This window comes from Hylobates moloch, unplaced genomic scaffold, assembly GCF_009828535.3.
Source record: "Hylobates moloch isolate HMO894 unplaced genomic scaffold, HMol_V3 SCAFFOLD_16, whole genome shotgun sequence".
In the NCBI taxonomy this organism is placed as follows: Eukaryota; Metazoa; Chordata; class Mammalia; order Primates; family Hylobatidae; genus Hylobates; species Hylobates moloch.
The window spans coordinates 56,776,345-56,793,575 of NW_026652291.1; the positions used below are offsets into that span (position 1 = coordinate 56,776,345).

Sequence of the window (17,231 nt, forward strand, 5' to 3'; positions counted from 1 at the left end):
TCTCCAGTTGCATCTATGTTATTACAGATGACAGGATCTCATTCTTTTTTATGACTAAATCATACTCCATTGTGTATATATACACATTTTCTTTATGTATTCATCTGTTGATGTACACTTACGTTGCTTCCAAATCTTAAATATTGTGAACAGTGCTGCAACAAACATCTCTTTGATATATTGATTTCCTTTCTTTGGGATATATACTCAGCGGTGGGATTACTGGATCGTACGGTATATCTATTTTTCATTTTTTAAGGAATCTCTAAACTGTTCTTCGCAATGGTTGTACTAATGTATATTCCCAACAACAGTATATGAGGGTTCCCCTTTCTCCACATCGTCGCCAGCATTTGTTATTGCCTGCCTTTTGGATCTAAGCCATGTTGCCTGGGGTGAGATGATATCTCATTATAGTTTTGATTTGCATTTCTCTAATGATCAGTAATGTTGAGAACCTTCTTACGTGCCTGTTTGCCATTGGTATGTCTTCTTTTGAGATATATTTATTCAAATATTTCTCCCACTTTTATCAGATTATTAGTTTTTTATAGAGTTGTTTGAGCTCCTTATATATTCTGGTCATTAATCCCCTGTCTGATGTGTAGTTTGCAAATGTGTTCTCCCAATCTGTGGGTTGTCACTTCACTTTGTTGATAGTTTCTATTACTGTGCAGAATATTTTTAATTTGCCATTGTCTTCCGGCATATAAAATTTCCCCTGAAATGTCTGCTGTCAGACACATGGGAGCTCCATTGTATGTTTCTTATTTCTTTTCTCCTGCTGCTTTTAGGATCCTTCCTTTATCCTTGACCTTTGGGAGTTTGATTATTAAATGCCTTGAGATAGTCTTCTTTGAGTTAAAACTGCTTGGTTTCTATAACATTCTTGAATGTGGATAGTCCTATCTTTCTCTAGGTTTGGGAAGTTCTCTATTTTTATCCCTTGGAATAAACTTTCTACCCATAGTTACTTGCTTACCTTCCCTTTAAGGCCAATAACTATCTTTCCAAAGGCAGAGGAGCCACACCTGTAGCTGCGGGCCGTGAGGAATACTGCCAAATGACAGCCAATGTTCCTTTAAGGCCCAAGGGCTCTCAAGTCAGCTTGTGGTGAATGCTGCCTGACCTGGGACTCACCCTTCAGGGCACTGGGCTCTCCTCTTGCCCAGGGCAGGTTCAGAAACGTCATCCAATAGACAAGTCCTGAAATCAAGGATGCCAAGAGGCCCTGTGGCCATGCTGGTACCTAAGGTGCAAGATGATGTCCCTTTGACTTTTTGCTCTGCTTTTCTCAAGCAGCCACCCTATAGCCACCACAACTGGTGATGTGCTGAGTCTCACCTGAAGCCAGAAAGTCTCAGAGGCTCACCCAAGGCCCTTGATGTAGCACCTGGGTATTACTGCTGATTATTCAGGGCCCGAGGACTCTTCAGTTAGCACGTGATGAATGCTGCCAGGACTGTGTCCTTCCCTCCAATGTATCTGGTTCCCTTCTGACCAAGTGTGTGTCTAGAAATGTCGTCTGTGAGCTAGGGCCTAGAATGGGATCCTCACAACATTGACTGATGCTTATCCTGCTGTGGCTGAGCTGCTATCCAAAATGCAAGACAAAGTACTCCTCATTCTTCCCTCTCCTTTCCTCAAGGGGAAGGAAGGGGTCTCTTCTGGAGCTATGAGCCTTGCAGCCTGGGGTTAGGACTTCGGTGATGCCAGCTCTCCCTCACCCAGCTGGTGTCTCAGTAGGTCATGTACACCCCCCAGTCCATTGTCTCTGGGCTAGATCTAAGGTTTGCTTAATGATTGCAGTCTTTATAGACTATACTGCCTTTCCAGTTTATTTATAGACCCAGCACAGTTTAGCCCTTGGTTGCAAGGTTTGTAGGAACTCAAGTTCAGACCACTGGGATTGACAATTCCCCTCTGGTAAAGACTGGTTTAAATGCTCCCTCTGTGGGTGGGCATCAGCTGATTTTGGTCTGGTTTTCCTTTCTGCTCTAACAGAAAAGCACTGAGTTAAATGCCCCACAATTGCTGTGCTTTTCCTCCTCCAGCACCCAGAGATGCTCTCTGCTCACTGCCACCATTGCTGCGGGGTGGGTGACGGGTGACATTGGAGACTCAAGACTTTTTTTCTATTTCTCCAGTGCCTCTTTCAGTGACACAGATATAAAGCCAGGTACTATGAGGGCACACCTGATTTTCGGTTCTTATGAAGGTATTTTTTCTGTGCAGGTAAGTGTTAAAATGCTGTTGTTGCAGGGGAGGTAATCAGTGGAGCCTTCCATTCTGCCATCTTGCTCCATCTCTCCCACCTTTGACTTTCTTCTTTTTGCTTAGGATTGCTTTGACTATTTGGGCACTTTTTTGGCTCCATATGAATTTTAAAATAATTTTTATTTCTAATTCTGTGAAAAATGTTGTTGATAGTTTCACAGAAATAACACCGAATCTGTACATTTCTTTGGGACATTTGGCCATTTTAATAAGACTTCTTCCTGTGCATGAGCATGGAATGTTTTTTCATTTGCGGTGTCTTGTGATTTTTTTTTTTTTTCCTTTGAGACAGAGTCTTGCTCTGTCACCCAGGCTGGAGCACAGTAGCGCAATCTCGGCTAACTGCAAGCTCCGCCTCCTGGGTTCATGCCATTCTCCTGCCTCAGCCTCCTGAGTAGCTGGGACTACAGGCGTCAGCCACCTCGCCTGGCTAATTTTTTTGTATTTTTAGTAGAGACGGAGTTTCACCATGTTAGCAGGGATGGTTTCATCTCCTGACCTCGTGATCTGCCTGCCCAGTGTTTTGTAATTCTCATTGTAGTCATTTTTCACCTCCTTGGTAAGCTGTATTTCTAGGTAGTTTATACTTTTTGTGCCTATTATAAAAAGGACTGTGTTCTTGATTTGGCCCTGAATTAGGACATTTTCCATGTGTAAAAATGCTACTGATTTTTTGTGCATTGATTTTGTATCCTGAAAATTTACTGAAGTCATTTATCAGTTCTGGAAGCCTTCTGGTGGTGTCTGTGCGTTTTCTGAGTATAGAATTGTATGTGAAGAGATTGTTTGACATCCTCTCTTCTGATTTGAATGCCCTTTATTTCTTTATGTTGTTTGATTGCTCTGGCTAGGACTTCCAGTATTATGTTGAAGAAGAGTAGTGTGAGTGGACGTCCTTGTCTTGTTCCAATTCTCAAGGTGGGCATTTCCAGCTTTTGCCCATTCAGTAGGATATTGGCTATAGATTTGTTGTACATGGTTCTTATTATTTTGAGGTTTGTTCCTTCGGTGAGTAATTTGTTGAGGGTTTTGAATGTGAGGTGATGATGAATTTTATTGAAGTCCTTTTCTGTGTCCCTTATATCTTGATGTGCTTTCTTGCCATCCAGATTTTGAATTCTATGTCTGACATTTCAGCCATTTCAATCTGGTTAAGAACCATTTCTGGGAAGATAGTGTGATTTTTTTTGGAGGTAAAAAGATACGGTGACTTTTAGAGTTTCTAGAGTTTTGTGCTGGTTCTTTCCATCTGTGAGGGCTGATGTTCCTTTATCATTTGAAATTGCTGTCATTTGGATGGGCTTTATATTTTTATGGTCATTATTGCCCTTGAAGGTGTGACTGTGGTGCAAGTTGTGTGTAGTTGAATGACTTAGTTTCTGGATGCTTTCAGAGGGCCAGTGCTCAATTCCACATTGCTGGGCTATGTGATCTATCCATGAGTGGCTGGTACTGGGTCCATGGCTTTGTCCACTGTTGCCTTGAGGTTAAGCCCCAGCTGAGATGTAGGAGCCAAGGCACTGCCAGATTATTGGCAACAGCACTCCATAGGGAATGGTGGGGGCACGGTGGGTGTAAATGCTCCAGTGGGGGTGGTGGCAGCACTGTGGGTGGGAAGTGCTCTGGTGGGGGACTTGGGGGTGCCACAGGTGAGAGGCTCTCCAGCAGGGGTGCCATGGGTGGGATGCACTCGGGCTGGGTTGGTGGTGGCACAACTGGTGGGACACACTGTGACAGGGGTGGTAGGGGTGCCACAGGTGGGATGCACTCCAGCAAGGGTGACAATAGAAGGAAGTACTTGAGGAGGTGGGGGGCCATGGGCTGGAAGTGCTCCAGTGGGCACAGCATGGTCACTGTTTGTAGGAGGTGCTCTGCCAGGGACATTGTGAGTGGGAACCCTTCTGACAGGGGATGCCATGGGCAGAAAGTACTTCGGTGGGACAGTGATGGTGCCACAGCTGATTGTGACCCATAGGGACAGTGGTGAGATTGCAGGCAAATGCCATCTGGTGGGATGATGTCAGCAAAAGTGCTCCAGTGGGGTGACAGGAGGATATGGTTAAAGTGCTATGATGGTAGATGCTGGCAAAAAACCTTTTGGTGGGGTAGCTGAGGCTGCACTGCATGTAGGCATGGCCTGGCAGGAGCTCTGGGAGGGGCTGGAGGTCAGTGGGGCATGCAGATCAGATTCGCCCTGGTCCTATGGAAAAGACAGCCCTTCTTTCTCCAGGTCTAGCAGCTTACACATGTCAGACCCACCACTTTCCTCAGGAGCTGTTCAGGGCCTGGAATGTATCCTGGCACTGAGCAATCTCATGCATGATTTCCAGCTTCCTCTTCCTTCAGTCCCAACATCTGGGCCCTCTCTTTAACCTCTCTCAGTGCATTCTTTGAGACAGTCTGGTTGAAGCATGCCATATTCCTCAATATTCTGATCTGTCTTGGTGAGAGAAGTTCTTCCTGGCTGTGTCTAGTTAGCCATCTTGTCCAAGTCTTTGACATTGAAAGAAACTTATTGACCATAGTACCACAGAAACAGTTGAGATATTATCTAATGTAAATTTTGCTTTTTTCTGTGTTTTTCTTTCTCCTCACTGTTCCCTTCTTGATTTGCAAAAGCCAAAAATGCCAGATGATTATATATACCTCTCTTGACAACTTCCAAATATGATATGGGCATATGGGGGATTTGGAACTTCTTTTGTCACCTCTCTATCCTAGCTTATTTCAATGAAAAAAACTAGGTAGAGTGCTATCAATATCTTGGTTGAAACTGAATTTGGATATTTTTGGTTTTTCGCCATCACCAATATTGACTGCTATACTTGTAGAAGCAAAACCAATCAGGTGTCATTGGTCTTTGAAAATAATCATTGTTTGCTATAGAGTGGTTCGTGTTCTTTTTTGTGTGTGTGTGACAGAGTCTTGCTCTGTCACCCAGGTTGGAGTACAGTGGCACGATCTTGGCTCACTGCAAGCTCCACCTCCCGGGTTCACGCCATTCTCCTGCCTCAGCCTCCCGAGTAGCTGGGACTACAGGCACCCGCCACCACACCCAGCTAATTTTTTGTATTTTTAGTAGAGACGGGGTTTCACCGTGTTAGCCAGGATGGTTTCGATCTCCTGACCTCATGATCCACCCGCCTTGGCCTCCCAAAGTGCTAGGATTACAGGCGTGAGCCACCACGCCCGGCAAGGTGGTTCATGTTCTTTTAGGTGACAGGAGTGATTTTTAAAAGCAAGACATTGAGGCATTGTGGAGATCGTATATTTGGTATTCTTGGATGCTCTCATGGTCCTTTGGACATTTTTCTTTTATTTTACAATTTTAGCTTTCCCAGGTAGCCTATGCTCTGATGTTTCATGATGGCATTACCCTAGAGGGTTTGTGAGTACCAGACCTTTTCTTTCTGACTCTTGATACCAAAATCAAGATGAGTACTAATTCTATCCCCAAATTGTACTCACATGATTGTCTAGAAATGAATTCATTTATGTAAATAGATCTACAAGTAATGTCACATATGGCATTTTCTGCCTTTACACAAGATGATCTGTCCTCTGATTGCTAGCCTGGCTTTGGCCTCCAGACCAATTCCTGGCATACAACTGCAGGTGTCCAGTCAACAATGAATAGAAGAAGCAATGCATTTTCAAAAATAAAGTTGCTCCCAATATATTTTAAAAGTTACTTAGTATTGCAATAATAAGAGTACAATAAAATATGAGAACAAGGAAGATTTACCTGCTTGTAGAAAAGTAAATTTGAAACTGTCTATACTCTGTCATGCTGAAGGAAAGACATTCCTGCAACTTAATTGTTTGCCACGAGGTCCAACACTCACTTGTAATTTTTGATTATATATTAGATAAATAGTTCTCACTGGAAGTGAAGGCTATAGATGCTCTATTGAATATAAATTTGGGTTACTTTAGGAAGAAGGTTCTAGTGGCTGATGAATCCACCCATTATATTCTAAAGAAAGTCTTTATCTTTGAATTTTGAGCTACTAAGATATGTTTAGCATTTTTATTTAAAAAATTAAACTTCTCTTTATTTTGATGAAATGTAATGAATTACTTTTTTCTTACATGAATCAGAAAGAAGCACGTGGTTTTAATAGCTATCTGAACCATCACTGCTTTAACATTTTGCCCCAGCCTCTGTTTTTCATCAGCCATGTAATTTTGTTTTTTCCCACCTTGCTGTTTTGGTCCCCTAATGAAGGGGCAATAAAACAAAAGAAAGTGGGTTAAAAGTAAGCTTAAAATGAAGGGTGGAAAAAAGAAAGGGACAGAAGGAAGATAAAAATTAGTGGAAGATTTTTTAGGCCATTATAGTCTTGCTTCAATGATTTTATAGATTTTGTAGGGTAGTATGATATTAGAGAAACAAAACTTTATTCAAATTTATTTGATCATATGTAATACAATGTTCACAGAGAAGATACTTATACCAAAACTTCTTGACTGAACTAATTTGCTTCCATGGTTCGCAAATTGATGAAATCCCAGTCATACAGAGATTTTCCTTACAGTACGTCTCCTTAGCAGTTGGAGGCAATGAAGCATGGAGTCAAAGGATGATGCAGGGTAGGTGTGAGGGGACCAATTGCAAAGACAGAAAATGCTTTGCCAGATTTACCCATTACTATGGAAACTGGCTTTTGGCAGTTTTCTGAGGGATGAGAGTTTAGGTGATTAATGTGCAGTATCTGAGCTCTATCTCTTTAGGTCAAATTAAATGTTATGTAAGGACAAGTGTACTTCAAAACATTTATGAAAATGCATATTATGAAAAAAATCTATTCATGGGTTTCAAAATACTTTTTGCACCAAAATAAACTCATGCTAACTTGACATAACATATCTAAACAGGACCTAGTTTGAGATTCTAAGTAGGATGAGACATCATTTGAAAGAGACCCAATGAAAGCAATATGAATTCTGCTAATATTGAAATGAGAGCAAACACCAAATTTACGGTGAAGCTTTAGCGGAAAAAATGGTGAAATCATTAATGCTTTACAGAAAGTTTACGGGAACAATATCCCAAAGAAATCAGCAGTTTACAAACGGGTAACTCATTTTAATAATGTACAAGATTCTGTTGAAAATGAAGTTCACAGTGGCAGGCACATCAGTTTGAGAGTAAAAATTCATCCTATTTGAGTCCTAGTTCAATAGGACCTACAGTTACTGGCAAAAGCAATAGCCAACACTATAGACTTCTAAATTTGTTTAGCTTATAGAATTGTGACTGAAAAGTTAAAGTTGAGCAAACTTTGTACTTGATGGGTGCCAAAACTGTCACACCCAGATCAGCTGCAAACAAAAGCAGAGCTTTCAATGGAAATTTTAAACAAATGAGATCAAGATTCTGAAGCATTTCTTCAAATAATTGTAACAGGTAAAACATGGCTTTACCGGCAAAATCTTGAATACAAAGTAAATTAAGGCAACAGGTGGGCCGGGCGCGGTGGCTCACGCCTGTAATCCCAGCACTTTGGGAGGCCGAGGCGGGTGGATCACGAGGTCAGGAGATCGAGACCACGGTGAAACCCCGTCTCTACTAAAAATACAAAAATTTAGCCGGGCACGGTGGCGGGCGCCTGTAGTCCCAGCTACTCTGGAGGTTGAGGCAGGAGAATGGCGTGAACCCGGGAGGCGGAGCTTGCAGCGAGCCGAGATCGCGCCACTGCACTGCACCCTGGGCGACAGAGCAAGACTCCGTCTCAAAATAAATAAATAAATAAATAAATAAATAAATAAAAATAAAAAAATTAAAGCAAGAGGTGGAAGTGGGCCAGTTAAGCAAAATATGAGAGCAAAGGTCATGGCAACAGTTTTTTAGGATGCTCAAGGCATTTAGCTTGTTGACTTTCTGCAAGGCCAAAGAACAATAACGTTTGCTTATTAAGAGAGTATTTTGAGTAAGTTATCCAGAGCTTCAGCACGAAAAATGCCCAGGTAAACTTACCCAGATGGTTCTTCTGCACCATGACAATGCTCCTGCTCATTCCCCTCATCAGACAAGGGCACTTTTGTGAGACGTTCAATAGGAAATCATTAGGCATCTACCTTACAGTCTGGATTTGATTCTTTCTGACTTCTCTTTCTGACTTCTGCCTTTTTTTTCCTTAGCTTAAAAAAATCTTTAAAGGGCAGTATTTTTCTTAAGTTAATTATGTAATAAAGACTGCTTTAACATGGTTAAATTTCCAGGACCCTCAGTTTTCTTAGGGATGAACTAAATGGCTGATACCAACACTCACAAAAGCGTCTTGAACTTGATATAGCTTATGTTGAGAAATAAAATTTATATAATTTTTATTCTTTTAATTCCATTTGTCCATAAACTTTTTGAAGTTCCCTCGTATGTGAGTGATTTTTATATTTTTCCAATCAAAATTCTGTTTATTCTGTAGTATATTTTGTGATATTCAAGCACAATTTCATTTATAATTTCTCATATTATATGCCAGGAAAATATATATGCCTTTGCCACTTACTAACTGTGTGATCTAGGCAAAGTTAGACCACCTTCCCTAAGCCCAGGTTCTTCAGCTTTAAAATGGGCCCAATGAGTAATTAACTCCTACATTTCTTGCAAGAGTTAACTAAGATGATGAACAGGAAGCATTTAGCATATGCCTAGCACACAGTAAGCATTCAATAAATATTTTAAAAATTATTTTCAAAGGAAAACCCATTAATATAAAATTATGTTTTTCAGCCTTTAAACTTGAGGCTTTTATATGATAATATATACTTGGAAAAAACTTGATTAAAAAAGACTTGTATACTAGAAAATGTTTTACTGACTGTGAAAAAATGATTTTGAAAAATCAATCACTTAATGTTTAGCAAAGAAACAAGTCTATTTTTCAAAATTAAAACTTGTGCTATTAAAAACATAATGGGTTTAATTGCTATTCCTATTAGATTTTTTTCCCTTCATAGTCTATTGAGACAAACTGAAAATCTCCATTAATTCAATGAGGCTGTTATCTTAATGTGGGGAGTTGCTTTTAGATACTAGTATTATTACTGTCATATTTCTCATTTTACCAAAGCGGTCTAATAATTTTCCTATTACTTTGACAAACTCGAGCACCAAAAAACCAAGTTTTATACTTATTTTTGTTTCCTGTTGGAACAATTGACCTTACCCTGAAGAGTGGAATATAGGCCAAAAAAATAGCATGTACATATGTTGTGTAAAAAAGTTACCATGTTTTGGAAAACATATTATTCTCATAATCATGATTCGCTGCGTTTCATTTGAAGATGTACTGCTGACAATCAGGTTGCTAAGTATAATGTTATTCATTATAATATGTGACAAGAATTTGACTGTCTCTTCCACAGTAGCTAATTAACAATAAAAAATATATGTAAAACGAAAAGAAAAAAATGTTTAGAAACAAAATTAAATTGACATTGTCAAGAAAAAGGTTTTTCACTAGAAAAATACCTGGGCAAATTAATGGCATACTTCTAAGATACATTGTTTAAAAGTGTTCCTTCAATTAAAACATGAACTACTGAGTAAACACACAATTGCTTCTGTAGTTCTCTTCACCAATTTTTATTTTTTGTCATAGTTAACTATTTCTCACTCTGTTCTATAATATACAGTCTTGTAATACTCATATAGGGCTTTTAAAATATTTTACAAATGAATGCCTAATTTCTATTTGTTAAGGGATAATAAAATATAATAAACTTTAAATGAGTGAGTTAGGGGAAAGAAAAATATGCTGAGTCTTTAATGGACTGAAATGAGTGAGAATGGAAAATATGTACTTTTAATTTGTGAGAGTACAGATGGTCCTGGAGTTACAATGTTTCTACTTATGATTTTTCAACTTTATGATGGTGCAAAGGCAATATATATTTAGGACACTCTTTGACTTATGATGGGGGTTATGGCTGTATAAATCTATTGTATATTTATAAAGTATGGTAAGTTTAAAGTGCCTTGTCAGCTTATGATATTTTCAACTTATGATCATTTTACCAGGATATAAGCCTCTTTGCAAATTGAGGGGCATCTATACTTGATAGTATTTGAAATACTGATTAGATTTCCTTATTATTTAAGCCAAGCATGTTGTGTAACATATGTAGGTTTATCTAAAGATTGGCTTTATCTGACTGAATTGTTTTCTTAATTTCCTACTCAAATTGTTCATTGCTAGTGTATAAAAATGTTACTGATTTTGCATGTTGATTTTTTTCATGAACATTTGCTGAATGCTTTAACAAGTTTATATGTGGAATCCTTAAGGTTTTCTGTATATAGCGTGTCATATAAAAAGAAAAAAATATTTTTTCTTTCTAATTTGGATGCCTCTATTGCTTTTTTTCATAACTCCTTTGCCTAGAATACCCAGAACTATATTGGATAGAAGTGGAAAAAATACAGGCATCCTTGTCTTATTTCTGATCTTACAGGAAGAGCTTTCTGTCTTATACCTTACATATGATGTTATGTGTGAGTTTATCCTACATTGCCATTATCGTGTTTTGGATGTTTCCTTCTATTCCTAGTTTATTGAATGTTTCTTTTTAATCATAAAAGAGTGTTGAATTGTCAAGTGCTTTCTTTTTTCTTTTCTTTTTTTTCTTTTTTCTTTTTTTGAGACAGGGTCTCACTCTGTCCTCAGGCTGGAGTGCAGTGGCACCATCTTGGCTCACTGCAACCTCCACCTCCCAGGCTCAAATGATTCTACTGAGTAGCTGGGACTACAGGCGGGTGCCACCACACCAGGCTAATTTTTGTATTTTTTGTAGGAACGGGATTTTGCCATGTTGCTCAGGCTGGTCTTGAACTCCTGGGCTTAAGCTATCCACCCACCTCAGCCTCCCAAAGTGCTGGGACTACAGGCATGAACCACCACAACTGACCTGAATTTTGTCAAAAGTTTTCTATGTATTAAGTGAGATCGTTTGTGTGTGTGTGTGTGTGTGTATGTGTGTGTGTGTTTTCCTATATTCTATTACTGTGGTATATTAAATTGATTGATTTTTGTATGTTGAATGACCATTCATTCATTCATTCTGGAAATTAATTTCATTTGATCCTAGTGTATAATCCTTTTACTATGTTGCTGAATTCAGTATGCCAGTGTTTTGTTGAGGATTTCTGCATGAATGTTCATAAAAGATACTGGACTTTAGTTTTCTTTTCTTGTAGTGTCTTTGTCTGGTTTTGGTATCAGGGCAATGCTAGCCTTCTAGAATGAGTTAGTAAGTATTTCCTTCTCTTCAAATGTTTGGAGATGTTTGAGAAAGATTGATGTTAATTCCTCTTTAAATGTTTGGTAGAATTCAACAGGGAAGACATCTGGTCTTGGGCTTTACTTTGTTGGAAGTTTTTTTATTACTGATTCAACATCCTCATAGTGTTGTATCTATGCAGTTCTTCTATTTCTTCGAGAGACAGTTTTAGTAGATTGTGTGTTTCTAAGAAATTTTCCATTTAATCTAAAGTAATCCATTTTTTGGTGTATAATTATTCATAATATTCTCTTATAATCATTTTTATTTTGGTAAAATTCATAGCATAAAAACATTTATATATATATATATAATCTTAATTCATGTCACTGGTCATGCATACCAAGATTGAAATCAAGTCCCTCTTGTTTTGCATTTATGAATAATATTTCAACAGCATCTTTGTATATAACTCTTCACTGACTGTGCTAGTTTACCTGTAAGGATAACATTTAATATACAAGTTATTTATAGGATAAATAACAAAATGGATATGTCAAAGGGGATATGCACTTTCAAGTTTGTGGATTTTGCAAAATAACTCTCCAAAAAAATACCCGTTTTTACTCTCACTGCTAGTGTTTGAGATCAGGGCTGTCACTCAACATTTTTATCTAAGGTGAATGTTACCAAAGGTGTTAAGAATTGCCAATTTGAAAGAAAAATATCTTTTTTTATTTTTGGAGGGGAGTATAAGTAATTTGCATCTATATTTCCACATAATGTGTTTATTAAATTTTAGTATAAGTGTTATTTTAGCTTTAAATATTAAACTACAACTTTTACTCTCTACCTTTAATGCTTTCTAAAATTTTAAGTAACATGACAATCTTCTGTTATTTACAGATTTGCTTAGGTCAGTGTCAGGTATGTTTTGAGTCATTTTTGGTAATTTATGTTGCACATTCCATCCAGATTGTAGAACTAAGCCTAGAATAATATTAGCATGTGTGTGTACATAAACATAAAAATATATAAATATACAAATACATATCTACACACCCATTAGAAAGAATTGGTTCTCAGATTTATGTGAGGGTTGAACAACTAGATTAATGTTCAGAAGTAATTGAGAAGGAACAACAATACACCATGTGTAAAATTATTAAATTAAATATAGGATGGTGATCTTGAGTCTAATACATGACTACCCACGGATGATAGCAGGCAGCATAGTCTAATGTCATGCTTTTCAAAGAAGCCTGGAATTTTGAGGGAGTTGGGAGGAGAAATCTTCTAGAGGAAGCAATGCAGAAAAAGAATACTCCCAGAGTTCCATGACTGTGGGACAATGAGAGGACTGCAGTGAGAACCTTTCTGTGGCTTCTTTGCATACAATTTCTTACAGTATATTCTTATTCTGATTTAATTTGTTTTGCTACTATAGAAGAAATTATTTAATTTCATGGACATGTACAGTAAATTACTCACATTTAGTTTCATAATAGCAGTTATATTCCATGTAAACATAAAAGTGATCCAATAATGGAAAAATGAAGCTGATAGTGAATATAAGATGTCACATTGTCTTGTCAAGTCTCTATCCTCTGTCTTTTAAAATGGAAAAAAAAAGCAGCAAATGTTCTATTGATGATAGTAAATGTTATATCTTACAAGTATTCAAAACCCATAACAGGCATGATCTGTGCCTGGAGGAATTCATGGCCTGTTCCTGTGGCTTGCTGCCACTGCATTGGACAGTGAGGACATATATGTACCTGAGGACAATGCATTTTTAAAAAGAAGTGGATTTCAAACATTTTTGTCTAAGACCTAGAATTTAAAAAAATATTGATTTTACATTGTGACTCAATAAACATAAACATACACATATTCTCTATTATATGCACAGCTACAAATAAAACAGAAACAAAATTTGTATGAAACAATACTTTCTTTACTACATAGAATATGTTTTCAGTTTAATCTCTGTGCTGTCCAGTATTAAAGATACTGGAAACAAGTGACTATTTCAATTTCAGTTAATTAAAACCAAATAATATTACATTAGCCATATGTGGCTATGGGCTACCATACTGGATAGCACAAATATAGAATATTACCATCTTGTCAAGTCCCTATGCTCAGCTGCAGGTCTGTTGGAGTTTGCTGGAGGTCCACTCCAGACCCTGTTTGCCTGAGTATCACCAGTAGAGGCTGCAGAACAGCAAGTATTGCAGAACAGCAAATATTGCTGCCTGACCCTTCCTCTGGAAGCTTCATCCCAAATGGGCACCAGCCTGTATGAGGTGTCAGTCGGCCCCTACTGGGAGGTGTCTCCCAGTTAGGCTACACGGGGGTCAGGGAACCACTTGAGGAGGCAGTCTGCCCGTTCTCAGAGCTCAAACACCATGCTAGGAGAACCACTGCTCTCTTCAGAGCTGTCAAACAGGGACGTTTAAGTCTGCAGAAGTCTCTTCTGCCTTTTGTTCAGCTATGCCCTGCCCACAGAGGTGGAGTCTACAGAGGCATCAGGCCTTGATGAGCTGCGGTGGGCTCCACCCAGTTCAAGCTACCCTAGCTTCTTTGTTTACCTACTCAAGCCTCAGCAATGGCAGACTCCCCTCCCCCTGCCAGGCTGCTGCCTTGCAGGTCGATCTCAGACTGCTGCACTAGCAGTGAGCAAGGCTCCGTGGGCGTGGGACCCACCAAGCCAGTTGTGGGATATAATCTCCTGGTGCGACATTTGCTAAAACCGTTGGAAAAGCACAGTATTTGGGCAGGAGTTTCCCGTTTTTCCAGGTGTACAGTCTGTCATGGCTTCCCTTGGCTAGGAAAAGCAAATCCCCCAACCCCCTGTGCTTCCTAGGTGAGGCGATGCCCTGCCCTGCTTAGGTTCACCCTCCGTGGGCTGCAGTCACTCTCCAACCAGTCCCAGTGAGATGAACCAGGTACTTCAGTTAGAAATGCAGAAATCACCCGTCTTCTGCGTCGATCACGCTGGGAGCTGCAGACCGGAGCTGTTCCTATTCAGCCACCTTGGAACAGACCCCAAATGTATAATTTCACAACATAGCTAACATACAATTATTAGTAGTATGTTTTACATTCTGTTTTACACAGTCTGTGGAATATAATGTATATTTCACACAGCACATCTTATTTAGGACTACCAACATTTTAATTGCTCAGTAGTCACGTGTGACCAATGGCTGTCATATTGTACAGGACATCTAAAGTTGCAACTTTCAGGACTTTTGGTCACCTGTCTAACTCTGTAAAAATATGAAACACATGAAATGTCTGTGTCGCCCGTCAACACATGAAACACTTGTATTTCTCACCTCCCCCCAGAAGCAAGTTAAAATATTTTTTTTTTCCAAATTAGGCATTTCTTTCTTTTAGATATCTGTCCTCTTCAAGAGCAGTGTGACCAACAGTATCTTACTGTTTTGGACCATCTCCTAACCAGGAATAGTAAGAACATAAATAAAGATGTCATTTATTGGGTATTTGCTCTGTACTTTTGGCTAACTGTTTTCCATATGTGTTTCATTTCAAGTTGGTTTTACATACACACATTATTATATCTTAAGATGATTTTACTTCAAGCTCTCTCTCTAAGGAGACCACACTCCAAAAAAATAGAATTTACTAAAAAAAATTCAGGAAGAGTTTGTTACTCTCAAGTAAAAACCAAGAAAATATTGATGTTTAATTTTAGTTCTACTTGTCTTTACAATTCATGAAGTGTGGATACTACCATAATTCAACTACACAATATTTATAGGCATTGCTGTAAACTATTTGATTTTGATGCATGTCTAGAAACACATAGTTTTGTGTGCAAAAGTTTGTTTATGTCAAGCTGGTATTTAGAGGTCAGGGACCATTTCTGAATCATTTCCATAAGAATATAAACTTTAATTTAAACATTAATACCAACTTATATAGGTCAATTTTAGTATAAAAAAATTCCAGAGAGTGATGGTTTTTGATAGTAATAACTTTTGTTTTTTTGTTTTGTTTTGTTTTTGAGACAGTTTGGCTCTTTTGCCCAGGATGGAGTGCAGTGGTGCCATCTCGGCTTACTGCAACTTCCGCCTCCTGGGTTCAAGTAATTCCCCTGCCTGAGCCTCCCAAGCAGCTGGGATTACAGATGTGTGCCACCACGCCTGGCTAACTTTTGTATTTTTACTAGAAACAAGTTTCAGCATGTTGGCCAGGGTGTTCTCGAACTCCCGACCTCAAGCAGTCCACCCGCCTCAGCCTCCCAAAGTGCTGGGATTACAGGCATGAGCCACCGCTTCTGGCCTCACTAATAACTTTTATAACAAAATGTTTAACATTTTATATATTAAATATTTTCAAGAAATTTCATGCTTGGGATATTGTGATATTATATAAAATAAATATTATTTTAATGGGGTAATAAATAGAGCATTAAAATGACTTAGGAAGAAAATAAGAACAGTTATCCAGGGGCAATAAGTATTCTGAAAGTTGATGCATTTATATTATTTTCCAGTTTTTAAAATTATCTCAGAAAAGCTGTTGAAAAATTACCATTTTAATGGAGATTTTGAAAATATTTCCTTAAACTCTTTCCTTGAGCTTTTCCTTAAAATGTTCTGAATATGTATCAGGTTTATTTCTAATACATCTAGAATTAATTTTTGCTTTATATTTATATGTTTTAAGCCAGAGTAACTTTAATATCTGTAGCTTACCTGTTGTTTTAGAAAACTAAACCCTGATTAATAGGGCATCTTGTACTTATGTGTTGTAGGTACAATTACATTTTCTACTACAAGAAGGAAACATGATGATTATGAGGAAGACACAGATCAAGATCAAGCCCTCTCCTGTCTTGATTCAACAGCAGAACGATCTAGCATTTTGGATGATGCAGCCACATGTAAGTTTATTATGACAGAGTTTCACTATTAGTTTGCATAAATCCAAATCATCATTCACTTTTGAATGAAATAGATAGTTTACATGCATAATACATATCCAAATTTGTATTGCATATTTCTGTAAGAATTTTATTATTTCAGTATTAACTATATGTAGCATATATTCTGGAGTTCCACTGCTATTAATGTCAATAGTATCAAAATACTTCAGCTAGAAGGGTGCCCACTCTTTCATAATTGAAAAGCTTTACATATTTTTCTGTCACTATACAAAAGCATACAGCAAATTTCTAATAAAATATTAATGAGTGTATTGTTTTAATAATGTAATATGCCTTGCTTATTTCAATATAAGAGATACTAGCAATCTTTCTCATATGCCAAAGAAACTAAACACTATTTTTCCCCCTATATTATAAAGCTTTATTTGAATGTTGTTAAACATCATGTCTTTTTAGTACAAGTTCCAAGTAAAATAAGGTGATGAGGAGTTGGAATACTCAGGGCAGGTTTCCTGGAAATGGGTGAATGAGTTTTTCTTTTATGGGTGAGTAGCAGGGATGCAAGGTCTTAGTAAAGAAAAGTGGTTGAACAGGGACAAACTTGTGGAGGCATTTTAAATGTTATACAAAAGAAGAAATCTTTGTTGAATGAATTTGTATTAGATAGCATTCTTCACAGAAACAGAAATGATGGAGTGTGTGTGTCTGTGTGTATTGAGAGAGAGAGAAAGATTTGCAATTGACACCATTGTGGGAGCTGGTAAATCTAAAATCTGCAAGGCAAGCCAGCAGGCTAAAAAGTCAATGT

At 38.0% G+C, this 17,231-nt stretch overlaps 1 protein-coding gene across 1 annotated transcript in view; it reads left to right on the top strand.

Annotated features, from left to right (window-relative positions):
- The window catches only part of LOC116484689 (cilia- and flagella-associated protein 47-like), a 128,329-nt gene that overhangs the window by 19,748 nt on the left and 91,350 nt on the right, over positions 1-17,231 (top strand). The window contains exon 2 of the mRNA XM_058429394.1: positions 16,292-16,420. Coding sequence (XP_058285377.1) covers positions 16,292-16,420 — 129 coding nt within the window. The remainder of the gene's footprint in view (positions 1-16,291; positions 16,421-17,231) is intronic.